Here is a 14656-nt window from a genome sequence, read left to right on the forward strand (position 1 = left end):
GTCAAGGCTAAGGTACCAGCATGGTCACATTCCGGTGAGGCGCCCTTCCTGGTTCATAGCCAATGTTCTCGCTGGTGGAGGGGCCCGGGGAGCTCTGTGGAATTCTCTTTAGAAAGGCGCTAATTCCATTCACAAGAACTCCACCCTCATGACCTAAACATCTCCAAAGGCCCCACCTCCTAATACCATCATGTTTGGGGATTAGAATTTCAATGTATGAATTTCAGGAGGATACATTCAGACCATCAGATCAGATCAGTCGCTCAGTCATGTCCGACTCTTTGCAACCCCATGAATCGCAGCACGCCAGGCCTCCCTGTCCATCACCAACTCCCGGAGTTCACCCAGACTCACGTCCATCGAGTCAGTGATGCCATCCAGCCATCTCATCCTCTGTCGTCCCCTTCTCCTCCTGCCCCTAATCCCTCCCAGCATCAGAGTCTTTTCCAATGAGTCAGCTCTTCGCATGAGGTGGCCAAAGTACTGGAGTTTCAGCTTTAGCATCATTCCTTCCAAAGAAATCCCAGGACTGATCTCCTTCAGAATGGACTGGTTGGATCTCCTTGCATAGCAGATTGCAAATTAAATAATGTAAAGAAAAATCCTGAAGTCATATTTTTAAAGTGGCTTCAATATAATACTATGTGCATAAAAATAAGTATAGCTCATAAAGATAACAAAAAAGAAACAATAGGTTTAAGGGAAAACCAAACAACAGAAAAATTTGCCAAGGCAAACATGCATTTTGTACATTATATCAACTGAGAATTTGCATTTCTAACACAAAGATAATATTAGCAAAGAAAAATCTGTATTCCAAGGGAAAATGTGATGCTGGAATTAGCACCCTGAGTGAAATGAATCTAATTTTGAAGCCTGTAGCAAAGTCCATACCAATTCACTTTGCATAAGTAATGTGATTGCCCAAGAGACAATAGCACTTCCCACACTTTTAGAAAGAAAGAAGCTATGATTTTGAAGATCAAGACTAAAAAATAAAATTGCTCTACACCCAATTTTAGAAATATAGTTAAATTAAAAAGTATATTTGGAGGAAAATGCAGTTATTGTCAACTCTGTGATTTGAGAAACTAATACTCCCATCAACTTGACATATGATTTTAGTTAAATTTTGAGGAAAGGCTAAAGAGAGAACATCATATGGTATATGGCATATTTTTGGAGTTTTGGTCTTCTAAAGAGTGATTTAGCTCACAAACATCAAATAGACACATTGCTTACAGAATCTTGAAATGTTTAAATGATTCTTTCTGATTTCATTAGCTTAGTTGACTTACGAAGCAAATAAGTACAGTTGGTCTTTGAACAACATGGAGGTGAGGAGCGCTTACCACTCTCAGTTGAAATTCTGAGTACTGCTTTCTCTGCCTCAAAAAAAGTGGAGGAGGAGGGCTGGAATTTTTGATAAATGACACATCTAAGGGCAGCAAGCTGAAAGTTTGGATAGTTAGGGCTCAAACCCTAGTTCCCTTGATTCCAGATATTGTGACCTCTAATCAAACAGAAACTTTCCCCTACACTTAGTTAAAGATCTATAAAATGAAAATACAGGTGCGATGTTTATTGAAAAAAAAATTCATATATACGTGTACCCACAGAGGTCAAGCCTGTGTTTAAGGGTCAGCTGTAATTGCATGTTAGTGATAGAAGCATTGAGGAGGTTTTGGTGTTTGGCTTTGGAAGGTGGTGGTTGTTGGTCAGAAATTTAAGGCAATATAATTAAAGGCACTTTTTTTTTTTTTAAAGAATAGGAATGCAACCATTTTCAGTAGTGAGAGGAGCCTTGTTTATCACTTTAATTATCAGTGTTTTTAACCCCTTGTAAGAGAGGTAAAGGAAATAAATTATATGACCCTTGCCTCAGTGGATGAAGAATAGACATGCAGCCATGCATAGTAGATAGTCTTTTTTATGGTTGGTTACCACATACACAGTATATGGAAGAGTCCAAATGAATAATAGAACAGACAGGTGTGTCCCCGCCAGGGTGTGGGGCGGGGCATGGGAGGTACAGGTCCTCTCCCTGTCCTTGTTGGGGTGTCATAGCGTCACCCATCCCTTTTCTCTCTATACCTGACATCTCCTTCCCTCCAATTTATTGGGGGGGGGGTGGGTGGAGAACGCAAAACAGAAACACCCACCTTGGACCTTGCTGCTCCTTTCCAGTCCTGTTTATCTTCTGCCTATTTTTATTTTTATTTATTTATTTATTTATTTTTTACCAAACTGAAGTTTTACCTCCTACAGTCTATCCCCGTGATCACCACCAAGCCTGCTCCTTCCAAATGCCCCAACCTCCTTGCCTGTTCCAGGTCACTTTGCCTTTTCATTTCCTCTCATGACTTTGCTGTTTCAATAACGTTGATTTGTCCCTTGGATAATTCTTCTTTAAATATATCGATGAGGTGGTTTTTAAGAGAACAGTAAAAGGCTGCATATTTAAAAGTCTATCCTTGATGATCCTTTAAACAATAAAGCATTGCGGGAATAAATTCTCTTTGAGTGCCAACTCTTACCTTTTACTGTATCTTAGCACATTAAATTTCCCATCCATCAGGAAGTGTTGGAATTGATGCTTAGACATAAAATATGAGCTCTTGGCTGAATTAAAACATTCATTATTCCACTCAACTTTTCTGTTTGCTGAGGTTTGGGATAATTTTTTTCCTGTGCTGTAGTTTAGTTTAGTGGCCAGACAAGTTATGAGTCTTTGGACTTTTTATCACTGCATGCAGTTTGGAAAGTTTCAGTGGATTCCAGTTAAATATTGGGTTAACATTTATTTTGGTCCTGGTACAGCTTCACAAGGATTTGGGTTCTTGATCCTGTTTGTGTATTTGCAAGGTCAGTCGTTTCCTTTAGACTTCAAAGGACTCAGATTTCTTCCACTTGTATTGATATGATAATATTCTCTAAATCCTTTCTGCACTAGAACTTTTGGTCTCTAAAATGCAGTTCCTTTATGCTGACTGGTCTGGTGTATGGCCTGACTTAACCCACATGCCAGTATGTTGGTATTTGATGTGTATGCTGGGCAGCACCCTGGGGTGCACTCATCCAAAAACCTTTCAGGACACATGTTTGATTGATGGGAGTCACTGACTTCCTCCAGGTGTATCTGTCTTGTATTGACATTGTATAATTTGTCTTAGCAGTTAACATACATCTCAGTCCCCTCAGCTTTTAACAAAGCAGTGAATCTGACAATGAAATTTTCTAAGTGACTGAAGGGTGAGGACTTTGCTAAAATTTGAAAGATAATCTTCAGTTTTCAAGCAATACTGTGAGATCAATAACTATTACCTATTTCATATTTATGAATACATCCTCTGCCAGTGTTAAAATGTAAAATGACTATCTTAGCTGATTTTCCCCACTCTTAGCTACTAGAAAGGAATCATCATCTCAATTTTTCATGAATAAAAGAAGTTGGAAAAAATTTGTTTCTTAGGAAAACCATTGGTTATTACCTTTAAAATAGATTCGTTAAAAATGATTAGGTATTGTGATAAATGTTAAATGTAGCTAAAGGGCTTCCCTGGTGGCTCAGTCGGTAAAGAATCCGCCTACAATGCAGGAGACTGCTTGCGATGCTGAAGACCCAGATTCAGTCCCTGGGTTGAGAAGATCCCCTGGAGTAGGAAATGGCTACCCATCCCGGTATTCTTGCCTGGAGAATCCCATGGACAATAGAACCTGGTGGACCACGCAGTCCATGGGGTCGAAAAGAATTGGACATGACTTAGTGACTAAACCACAACAATTATAGATAATGCGATAATAAAAACAGCTTGGTCTTAGTCACTGAATCTCATGATCATGTGGAGAATTTCTGCCCTTTCCCTGTAAGACCAAGAGCTCTTTGAGTGTAGACCCATGTTATTCTGTATATTTTCCCCAGTACCTGGCATAGTGCTTGGCACCTGGTAGGCACATAATAAATCACTGAATTAATACATGGATGAATAAGTCCTGGGTCATTTAAAGATGTACATTAAAGAGAAACTGTAGCAAATATTTAGTTAGCAGTGGTTTTGAGTAGTAAAATTTGTAACCATAATTTAGAAATATAATTATTAGAAAACTGAGGTTAAGCTTTAAAAATCCTATTAGGAAATATTGAAGAAACTATAATTTGGGGGAAGAAAATCTAAAGCAACCATCCAGGGATCGAGGGCCTCCTGATATTTTTCTTACAGAGTAGGTGATTAGAATTCTTATTAGTTTGCAAGAAGGATCCAAAGAGAGGGCCAACCGGAGTGTGTGTCCTTAACCACCCCTTTCATTCAAACTGGTGAGTATTTGATCAAGTGATAGAAGGAGGACTTTCCCTAACAAGTCTGAAGGTGGTCCCTTGGTTCACTGTTACATGCAGTATTGCTCTTTCTAAAGATACCTCTGGGAAAGTCTGACTCTTTTAGGAAGTGATTCTTTTCAGAGGAAGGGGACTCAACTCTTCTCTAAACCAAGTTTATAAGAAAAATTCCTAACTCAGACTGAAACAGTGGAGAGGGGATAGAGAAAGAAATATGCTAAAGAGGCTTCTCATAGTAGGTGACATTCAAGGTGAGGCTCTGGAGAAAGGGACAGGAATTCAAGCAAAAGGAACAGAGTATTCAAAATCAGAAACATGGACTAGTTGACACTCCAGCTGTGTGACTTTAGGAGAGGCCCTTAACCTCTTTGTGTGCAGTGTATTCATCTATACAATGGGGATTAAAATACGACCTGTCTCATAGGGTGCTTGTAAAGGTTAAATGATTTAGTATATATATAAAGCTCTTGGAACAGTGCCAGGCCAGGGTATGAAAGAAGTAAAAATCCTTTTATTGCCATTAAACGGTGTTCCTGTTGCTATTGTTGTTGTTTGGAGGTGAAAGTAGAGTTGAACTGGAGCAATGCACTCAAGGTGGCAGGAAGGGAATAACAAAAGGGAGGCTCTCGAGGCCAAAAGGCATGATGGAAGGCAGTCTGTGATGCCACGCGATGATGACGTGTACACTTCTGGAGATGACAAAGCGAAGTCGCTCAGTCGTGTCCAGCTCTTTGTGACCCCGTGGACTGTAGCCCACCAGACTCCTCCGTCCACGGGGTTTTCCAGGCAAGAACACTGGAGTGGGTTGCCATTTCCTCCTCCAGGGGATCTTCCCCACCCAGGGATCGAACCTGCATCTCCCACATCGCAGGCAGATCCTTTATCCTCTGAGCCACCGGGGAAGCCAGAGATGACGAGGGCAATGGCTTATGATCAAGTGGGCCCTTACGCCTCTTGCGTGGTGTACTGAGTGAACCTGGGCACTAAGACATCTCACTTTCCCCTCAGGATTCTGAACCACAGGGTCAGCCTAATGTTCTACGTCTACTGCTGCTTCAGAAGATTACCAGAGATACTTGTGTCCACAGTAGCCCCTGGATTCAGCATAGTGATCTCTCTTATCTCAACACCAGCTGGTTGAATTATTAATGAACACTCTCAAGGTTCCACCACATTAAATAGTATCATCTTTCCTTTTTTTTTTTTAATTTATTTTTCTATTGGAGGATAATTGCCTGACAATGTTGTATTGGTTTCTGCTAGACATCAATATGAATCAGCCACAGGTATATTTATGTTTCCTGGTGGCCCAGACAGTGAAGAATCACTCCAGCAGTGGAGGAGACCTGGGTTCCATCCCTGGGTCCGGAAGATCCCCTGGAGAAGGGAATGGCAGCCCACTCCAGTATTTTTGCCTAGAAAATTCCATGGACATAGGAGCCTTGTGGGCTACAGTCCACGGGGTCACAGAGAGCCGGACACGACTTGAGTGACTCAGCACACGCACCCACCTCCCTCTTGAACTTCCCTTCCACCCCTATCCCACCCCACCCCCCGGGTTGTCACAGAACGCAGGGTTTAGCTCCCTGTGTTACATAGCAGTATGTAGCTGTCGGTTTTACACATGGAAATGTATATGTTTCCATGCAGTAGTAGCAGCTTGATTAACCAGAATGTTTATTTTTGCAACCCTTCATGGGACTCCCCTCCCAGCTGACTCCTACACTGAAATATTCAGTCGAAGCCCTGTTATGATGTTAAAGACTACAGTGGTAATAATAATCATGGTAATAACAAATGACATTCAACTGAACACTTCCACATGACTGGCTTTGTGCTAGTGATATCATGTAATGTTAAAATTACTTTTGTAAATATTTTGCCACGTGCCCCGCCCCCGTCTTGAGGGGGTTGTTACAGAATTGTCTCATCTGACCTTTCTGCTAGCTTTATGTTTGTGTGTTCATCTGTTGTATCTTCAACTGGACTTTTTTTTTAATCAACTTCTAATTGTTTTTAAATTTTTGATCCAAATATATATTCTCTTTCTCATCCTTCTTAGCGCCAAAAAAATCTGTCACTGTCCCTTCTAATCCTCACCCAGAGCACTATAGATTTTTTTTTTTTTTTTGATACCGGTTCCCTATCCCTCATCGAGTCCTGAATTCTACAAGGGGATTTAAATATGGCAAGCCTAGAAAACTGATAATGCTCTCATTTGTCTTAGATCTAAAGAGAACACATGGAAGGGTTTTTTTCTTAGTGTATTCTTGTGTCAATTACTTTCACAGTTTCTGGATTGTTTCTTTAACTTGTTTGACTATTTAGGACGTATTGATATGCTCTTTTTTTCGAAGTAGGGTATCACTTTGATGATCTTTATCCTGTTTCTCATATATGTTAGTTGCCAGGATTACAATATGAGTAGAATTTGACCATTAGGACAAATTACTACTACATCAACTCGGGACAATAAAAATTGAGAGATTGTTCTTATTCTTCCAGTACTTTGTAAAGAATAAATAAAAGTTTCGTAGAGGAAAAATAAATATGATGTTTGAAAACGCTCCTTTTTCCTTCCAAAGTAGAGTAACAGGCCCTCCCATAAATTCTGGGGAAGCGACCTCAGTGTTTACTACTGGAAGCTCACCAGTGCTGGGGACGTTTCTGGAGAGGAATGTTGTGGAATTGGCCGTAAGAGTGAAATAGTTTTCTCTCCTACCCCCTGCTCGCTGGCTTGAACTACACCCAAGTCAAAAGTAAGAAGAAGTCTCTTAAAAGTTGTCTGTTTCCCTCTCACTTAGGACCTTCCTTAATGATTAAAAATGTAGCTTTTAAACCAGATTTCCCCTTTACCACTCTGCCAGACCCAGCTGCGTTAAGAGCCGTAAAGGGCGCCCCCATCCAGGAGGGTTATGTTTGAGCCTCTTGGCTTCTGCCCACCTATGAAACCTAACTTATGCCTGATTGGCTTGCTTTTTCTCTCCCTCAGTCATCCTCCTTTAACAAAATTTAGTTAGTGAACTGAGTTTTGCTAGTCCTTTGCTATTAAGACCATTTTTTTTTCAATATAGCAGTCCATGGGCCATCAAAATGAAATGTGTGTGTCTTTATGTCTGTGAGTGTGTGTGTGATACTGTTTATTCTTGTTACAGTATTTCGTGTATATCTAGATATGTAATGAATTAGAGCAGGCACACACCTCACTAAGAATGCCTTCTCCAGTCTGGAGTCTGTCTGAAAAAACAGTTTCTTAAGAGTAGAGAATTATCATGTCTTCTTTAGCAAGTTTGTGATGAAATTACTACCAATTTCTCTGAGATTGGTCCCTCTTCATACTTAAGCCCCCTACATAATCCTCTTAGATAATCTTCCTAAAACAAAATATATCACAATATATAACAATGTTTGTATTCTGTGGAATCTTAATGGGTGTTTTTTTAAAGCCAGGAGAAGAGGTTCCATGATTTAAAAGCAATACAGAAAGAGTTAAAGTGAACAAGTATTTTTACCCGAGAGGTCTTTTAAACTTATTCTTCAGGAATGGGCTGATTTATGCCATGCAGAGGTCCCCAAACTCATCTGGATATGGAACTCATTTTTACCCAGACACACAGGAGAACAGTATTCCTTGGAACATACTCTTGGAAACTCTGACAGACACCGCTCCACTTGCTCTCCTAATCACTTCAGACACCTCAACCTGCATTTCATGGTTTTCCACTCTCTTGGACAAGCCTGTGCCCATTAGTCCCACGAGTCCTAAATGCAGTCTTTCCAATATGCATTTTCCAGTAGTAATGTTAAACAAGCAAACAAAAAAATCAGTAAGGATTCAGTAAGGGTAAAGATGATGTAGTTTAGTCACTCAGTCATGTCCGACTCTTTGCGTCCCCACGGACTATAGCTTGCCAGGGTCCTCTGTCCATGGGATTTCCCAGACAAGGATGAGGTGATTAGTGAACCTTAATTTCTAGAGAGGAAAGGAGAGAGAGACTTAAAGGAAGAATTAAGTGTCCAGAAATAGTATTTAGAGATGGAGGCGTGACAGGCTCTGAAAGCCGTGCATGGAGATTTCCATGAAGATAGGTATGATGCCAGCACCACTTGGAATAGTGATTGAATAAATATACCACTTATTTTCTTATAAACAGCTTTTGTATCCTTTATGGAACCAAAGTCCATGGGTGGGAAACAAGAAAGAAGAGCAACAAGGAAATATGGCTTAAGTCAGAGAAGTCAGACCTGAGGCGTCCTTTACAGACCCACTGTGTGATTCCCTAATATTACAGTGAAGAAAACCACTGTGTGAAGAGGAGTGATTCAGATATTCTTTTAGTTCCATAGTTTCCACCTCATATTGATTGTAACTGAGTCAATTAGAAATCAGAGCATTTTTTAAAAGTCTATAATATTTTGGACTGTCCACCTATTTTTATTTGCCATACAGTAATGAACTCAAATGCTGGAATAACTTGCAGTTCTCTCTTGTTTAATGAGGCATCACTCTATTGTCATAAAAATATTTTTACAATAATTTTAGTTGGCACCAAAAACTCAGCACTTTAATATAATGTAAATGTCTTTATTTGTTGTTCCCTCTTTTTACTGAGCCACGAGCTTCCTGAGGTCAGTGGCCATGGTTCCCATCAATTCTATATTCCCCACAACTTTCAGTCAGAGCAATAAATGGTTAATGTATAATACAGGCTGATTATCTTACTGACACTTTTATTGACTGTATAAATTAAATAAAGCTGCTAGCAGTTATGGGCTACCCTGGTGGCTCAGAGAGAAAAGAATATGCCTACAATGAGGGAGACCCAGGTTCGATCCCTGGGTTGAGACGATCCCTTAGAGAAGGGAATGGCAACCCACTCCAGTATTCTTGCCTGGAGAATTTCATGGACAGAGGAGCCTGATGAGCTACAGTTCACGAGGTCGCAAAGAGTAGGACACGTGACAAGTCAGACAAGTTATTAACGCACACAGCAGTTGTGTAGCTGATTAATGATAGGGTAAAGTCTGAAATTGTATATTTGCTACAAATTTATTTTAATCCACTCTACCCCAAACTGGACCTGCAAAGACACCTCTGTCCTCTCTTTATTTAGGCTGTGCTGGGTCTTCGTTGCTGAACAGGCTTTTTGTGTAGTTGTGGCGTGCAGGGGCTGCTCTCCACTTGCAGTGCTCAGGCTTCCCATTGACATGGCTTCTCATTGCAGAGCACAGGCTCTAGGCACATGGGCTTCAGTGGTTGCAGCTCATGGGCTCTGGACACAGGCTCAGTAGTTGCGGTGCACAGGATGAGTTGCTCCACCGCACGTGGGATTTTCCCGGACAAAGGATTGAACCTGTGTCTCTTACATTGGCAGATGGATTCTTTACCACTGAGCCACCAGGGAAACCCCCTCTGTCCGCTGATATCTTTGATTACTACATTATCCACTTATCACCTTTTTTTCTACTCCGTTGTGTTGTTTTTTTTTTTTTCCCCGTTCTGTCCAATCAGTTGTATAAACATAGGAACTTACGGATGTTTACATATCAGCCTACGTGGTATCATCGTAACACATGCAAGAATGTAATAACTGTGGATTTTTGTTTTTCATATTCACCCAAAGTCCACAGTTTAGGGTTCACTCTTAGTATTGTAGTGTCTGTGGATTTGTACAAACACAACATGTAACCACAATTATAAGATCATACAGAGTAGTTCACTGCCCTAAGTTTATCCTCCCTGTTCATCCCTACCTCCTCCTAGCTCTTGGCGACCACTGATCTCTTCCTGTCTCCATAGTTTTGCCTTCTCCAGAGTGTCCTATACTTGGAATCATAGTATGCAGCCTTCCAGATTAGCTTCTTTCACTTGGTAATATGCACTTAAGGTTCCTCTGAGTCTTTTCATGGTTTGAGAGCTCATTTTTTTCTTATCAATGAATAACATCACCTCAATATAATATAGTTTGCTAGTTCATCAGGACATCTTGCTTGGTTCCAAGTTCTGGCAGTTGTGAATAAACCTGCTGAAAGTTTTTATATACCAATTTTTTGTATGAGCTTCAGTTTTCACTTCCTTCAGGTGAATACCAATGAGCATCATTGGTGGATCATTTGGTTAGAGTATGTTTAATTTTGTAAGAAACTGCCAAAATGTCTTCACAAACGGCTGCACCATCTTGCATTCCCATCAGCAGTGAATGAGAGACCCTAGAGGCCCCCATCCCTCCCACTAAGAATTAAATCTGCAGCCCTCCAGGACTGTTTGACCAAACTTGCTCTAACAGAAAATGTTTAGGGCAGAGAAACTGCTCTGTATGATGCCACAGTGGTGGATGCTGCTAAGTCGCTTCAGTTGTGTCCGACTCTGTGTGACCCCATAGACGGCAGCCCGCCAGGCTCCCCCGTCCCTGGGATTCTCCAGGCAAGAACACTGGAGTGGGTTGCCATTTCCTTCTCCAATGCGTGAAAGTGAAAAGTGAGAGTGAAGTCGCTCAGTTGTGTCCGACTCTTAGCGACCCCATGGACTGCAGTCCACCAGGCTCCTCCACCCATGGGATTTTCCAGGCAAGAGTACTGGAGTGGGGTGCCACTGCCTTCTCCACAGTGGTGGATACATGTCATCAAACATTTGTCACAACTCATAGATTGCACTCTGGGAGATGGTGAAGGACAGGTAAGCCTGACGTGCCGGAGTCTATGGGGTTGCAGAGTCAGACACAACTTAGTGACTGAAACAACAACAGATTCACGACACCAGGAGGGAACACTAAGATAAACTATAAACTCTGAGTGACAGTGATGCTTCAGTGCAGAGTCATCGGTTGTAACAAATGCACCATTCTGTGTGTGTGTGCGTGCGTGTGCATGCTCAGTCGTGTCCTATTCTTTGCTACCACGTGGACTGTAGCCCTCCAGGCTCCTCCGTCCATGGGATTTCCCAGGCAAGAATACTGGAGTGACTTGCCATTTCTTTCTCCAGGGGATCTTCCCAGGGATTCAACCTGCATCTCCTGCAGGCAGATTCTTTACTACTGTGCCACCTGGGAAGCCCACCACTCTGTGGGGAACGTTAATAATGGAGGGAGGCCTCAGAGCAGGAGTGCATGGCAACTCTTTGTACCTTCCTGTCAGTTTTTCTGTGAATCTAATACTGCTCTAATAAAGATAAAAACAAAACAAAAACAAAAATCTTGCTCTATAGAAAACCAAACACTTAAGGGATAAAGTAAAGGTGTATTTTTAAAATTAATTTTTATTGATATATAGTTGATTACAATATTGTGTTTGTGCTGTATAGCAAAGTGAAACAGTTTATATGTATATGTGTATGTGTGTGTGTGTGTGTGTATTCACTCTTTTTTAGATTTTTTTCCCCACGTAGGCCATTACAGAATACTGAGTGGAGTTCCATGTGTATAGAGTAGGTTCTTATCAGTTATCTCTTTTATGTATCAGTTCAGTTCAGTTCAGTCGCTCAGTCGTGTCTGACTCTTTGCGACCCCATGAATCGCAGCACGCCAGGCCTCCCGGTCCATCACCAACACACGGAGTTCACTCAAACTCATGTCCATCGAGTCGGTGATGCCATCCAGCCATATCATCCTCTGTCGTCCTCTTCTCCTCCTGCCCCCAACCCCTCCCAGCATCAGAGTCTTTTCCAATGAGTCAACTCTTCGCATGAGGTGGCCAAAGTATTGGAGTTTCAGCTTTAGCATCAGTCCTTCCAAAGAACACCCAGGACTGATCTCCTTTAGAATGGACTGGTTGGATCCCCTTGCAGTCCAAGGGACTCTCAAGAGTCTTCTCCAAAACCACAGTTCAAAAGCATCAGTTCTTCGGCGCTCAGCTTTCTTCACAGTCCGACTCTCACATCCATACATAACCACTGGAAAAACCATAGCCTTGACTAGATGGACCTTTGTTGGCAAAGCAATGTCTCTACTTTTGAATATGCTATCTAGGTTGGTCGTAACTTTCCTTCCAAGGAGTAAGCATCTTTTAATTTCATGGCTGCAATCACCATCTTCAATGATTTTGGAGCCCCCCAAAATAAAGTCTGACACTGTTTCCACTGTTTCCCCATCTATTTCCCATGAAGTGATGGGACCAGATACCATGATCTTCGTTTTCTGAATGTTGAGCTTTAAGCCAACTTTTTCACTCTCTTCTTTCACTTTCATCAAGAGGCTTTTTAGTTCCTTTTCACTTTCTGCCATAAGGGTGGTGTCATCTGCATATCTGAGGTTATTGATATTTCTCCTGGCAATCTTGATTCCAGCTTGTCCTTCTTCCAGCCCAGCGTTTCTCATGATGTACTCTGCATAGAAGTTAAATAAGCAGAGTGACAATACACAGCCTTGACGTACTCCTTTTCCTATTTGGAACCAGTCTGTTGTTCCATGTCCAGTTCTAACTGTTGCTTCCTGACCTGCATGTAGGTTTCTCAAGAGGCAGGTCAGGTGGTCTGGTATTCCTATCTCTTGAAGAATTTTCCACAGTTTATTGTGATCCACACAGTCAAAGGCTTTGGCATAGTCAATAAAGCAGAAATAGATGTTTTTCTGGAACTCTCTTGCTTTTTCCATAATCCAGTGGATGTTGGCATCTGGTTCCTCTGCCTTTTCTAAACCCAGCTTGAACATCTGGAAGTTTACGGTTCATGTATTGCTGAAGCCTGCCTTGGAGAATTTTGAGCATTACTTTACTAGCGTGTGAGATGAGTGCAATTGTGCGGTAGTTTGAGCATTCTTCGGCATTGCCTTTCTTTGGGATTGGAATGAAAACTGACCGTTTCCAGTCCTGTGGCCACTGCTGAGTTTTCCAAATTTGCTGGCATATTGAGTGCAGCACTTTCACAGCATCATCTTTCAGGATTTGAAATAACTCAACTGGAATTCCATCACCTCCACTAGCTTTGTTTGTAGTGACATTTCCTAAGGCCCACTTGACTTCACATTCCAGGATGTCTGGCTCTAGGTGAGTGATCACACCATCGTGACTATCTGAGTCGTGAAGATCTTTTTTGTACAGTTCTTCTGTGTATTCTTGCCACCTCTTCTTGATATCATCTGCTTCTGTTAGGTCCATACCATTTCTGTCCTTTACCAAGCCCATCTTTGCGTGAAATGTTCCCTTGGTATCTCTAATTTTCTTGAAGAGATCTCTAGTCTTTCCCATTCTGTTGTTTTCCTCTATTTCTTTGCATTGATTGCTTAGGAAGGCTTTCTTATCTCTCCTTGCTATTCTTTGGAACTCTGCATTCAGATGCTTATATCTTTCCTTTTCTCCTTTGCTTTTTGCTTCTCTTCTTTTCACAGCTATTTGTAAGGCCTCCCCAGACAGCCATTTTGCTTTTTTGCATTTCTTTTCCATAGGGATCATCTTGATCCCTGTCTCCTGTACAATGTCACGAAACTCTGTCCATAGTTTATCAGGCACTCTATCAGATCTAGGCCCTTAAATCTATTTCTCACTTCCACAGTATAATCATAAGGGATTTGATTTAGGTCATACCTGAATGGTCTAGTGGTTTTTCCGTACTTTCTTCAATTTCAGTCTGAATTTGGCAATAAGGAGTTCATGATCTGAGCCACAATCAGCTTCCAGTCTTGTTTTTGCTGACTGTATAGAGCTTCTCCATCTTTGGCTGCAAAGAATACAATCAATCTGATTTTGGTGTTGACCATCTGGTGATGTCCATGTGTAGAGTCTTCTCTTGTGTTGTTGGAAGAAGGCGTTTGCTATGACCAGTGTGTTCTCTTGGCAAAACTCTATAAGCCTTTGCCCTGCTTCATTCCGTATTCCATGGCCAAATTTGCCTCTTACCTCAGGTGTTTTTTGACTTCCTACTTTTGCATTCCAGTCCCCTATAATGAAAAGGACATCTTTTTTGGGTGTTAGTTCTAAAAGGTCTTGTATAGTTGTAGGTTTATGGGGCTTTCCTGGTGGCTCAGTGGTAAAGAATCTGTCTGCAATGCAGGAGACCTGGGTTTGACCCCTGAGTTGAAAAGATCCCTTGGAGGAGGGTAGGGCGATCCACTCCAGTATTCCAGCCCGGAGGAGTTTGCTCAGATTTATTTTCCATTGAGTCGGTAATGCTATCCAACCATCTCATCCTCTGTCACCCCCTTCTCCTCCTGCCCTCAATCTTTCCCAGCATCAGGGTCTTTTCCAATGAGTGGGCTTTTCGCATCAGGTGGCGAACGTTTTGCAGCTTCAGCTTGAGCATCAGTCTTCCCGGTGAATATTCAGGGTTGATTTCCTTTAGGATGGACTGATTCGTAGCACCATTTATTAAAGAAAGATGTATTTAAATAT

At 41.5% G+C, this 14656-nt stretch overlaps 1 protein-coding gene across 6 annotated transcripts in view; it reads left to right on the forward strand.

The window, feature by feature from the left end:
• Nucleotides 1–14656, forward strand: part of DYNC1I1 (dynein cytoplasmic 1 intermediate chain 1) — a 380396-nt gene that overhangs the window by 325459 nt on the left and 40281 nt on the right. Inside the window, exon 15 of one of the 6 annotated variants that reach the window (XM_045166351.1) lies at nucleotides 5345–5518. The exons of the other annotated variants lie outside the window; for them this stretch is intronic. Coding sequence (XP_045022286.1) covers nucleotides 5345–5485 — 141 coding nt within the window. The 3' untranslated portion in view covers nucleotides 5486–5518. Of the gene's footprint in view, nucleotides 1–5344; nucleotides 5519–14656 lie in introns of those variants that run through there. 6 annotated transcript variants of the gene reach the window in all.

This window comes from Bubalus bubalis, chromosome 8 (assembly GCF_019923935.1).
Source record: "Bubalus bubalis isolate 160015118507 breed Murrah chromosome 8, NDDB_SH_1, whole genome shotgun sequence".
Lineage (NCBI taxonomy): Eukaryota > Metazoa > Chordata > Mammalia > Artiodactyla > Bovidae > Bubalus > Bubalus bubalis.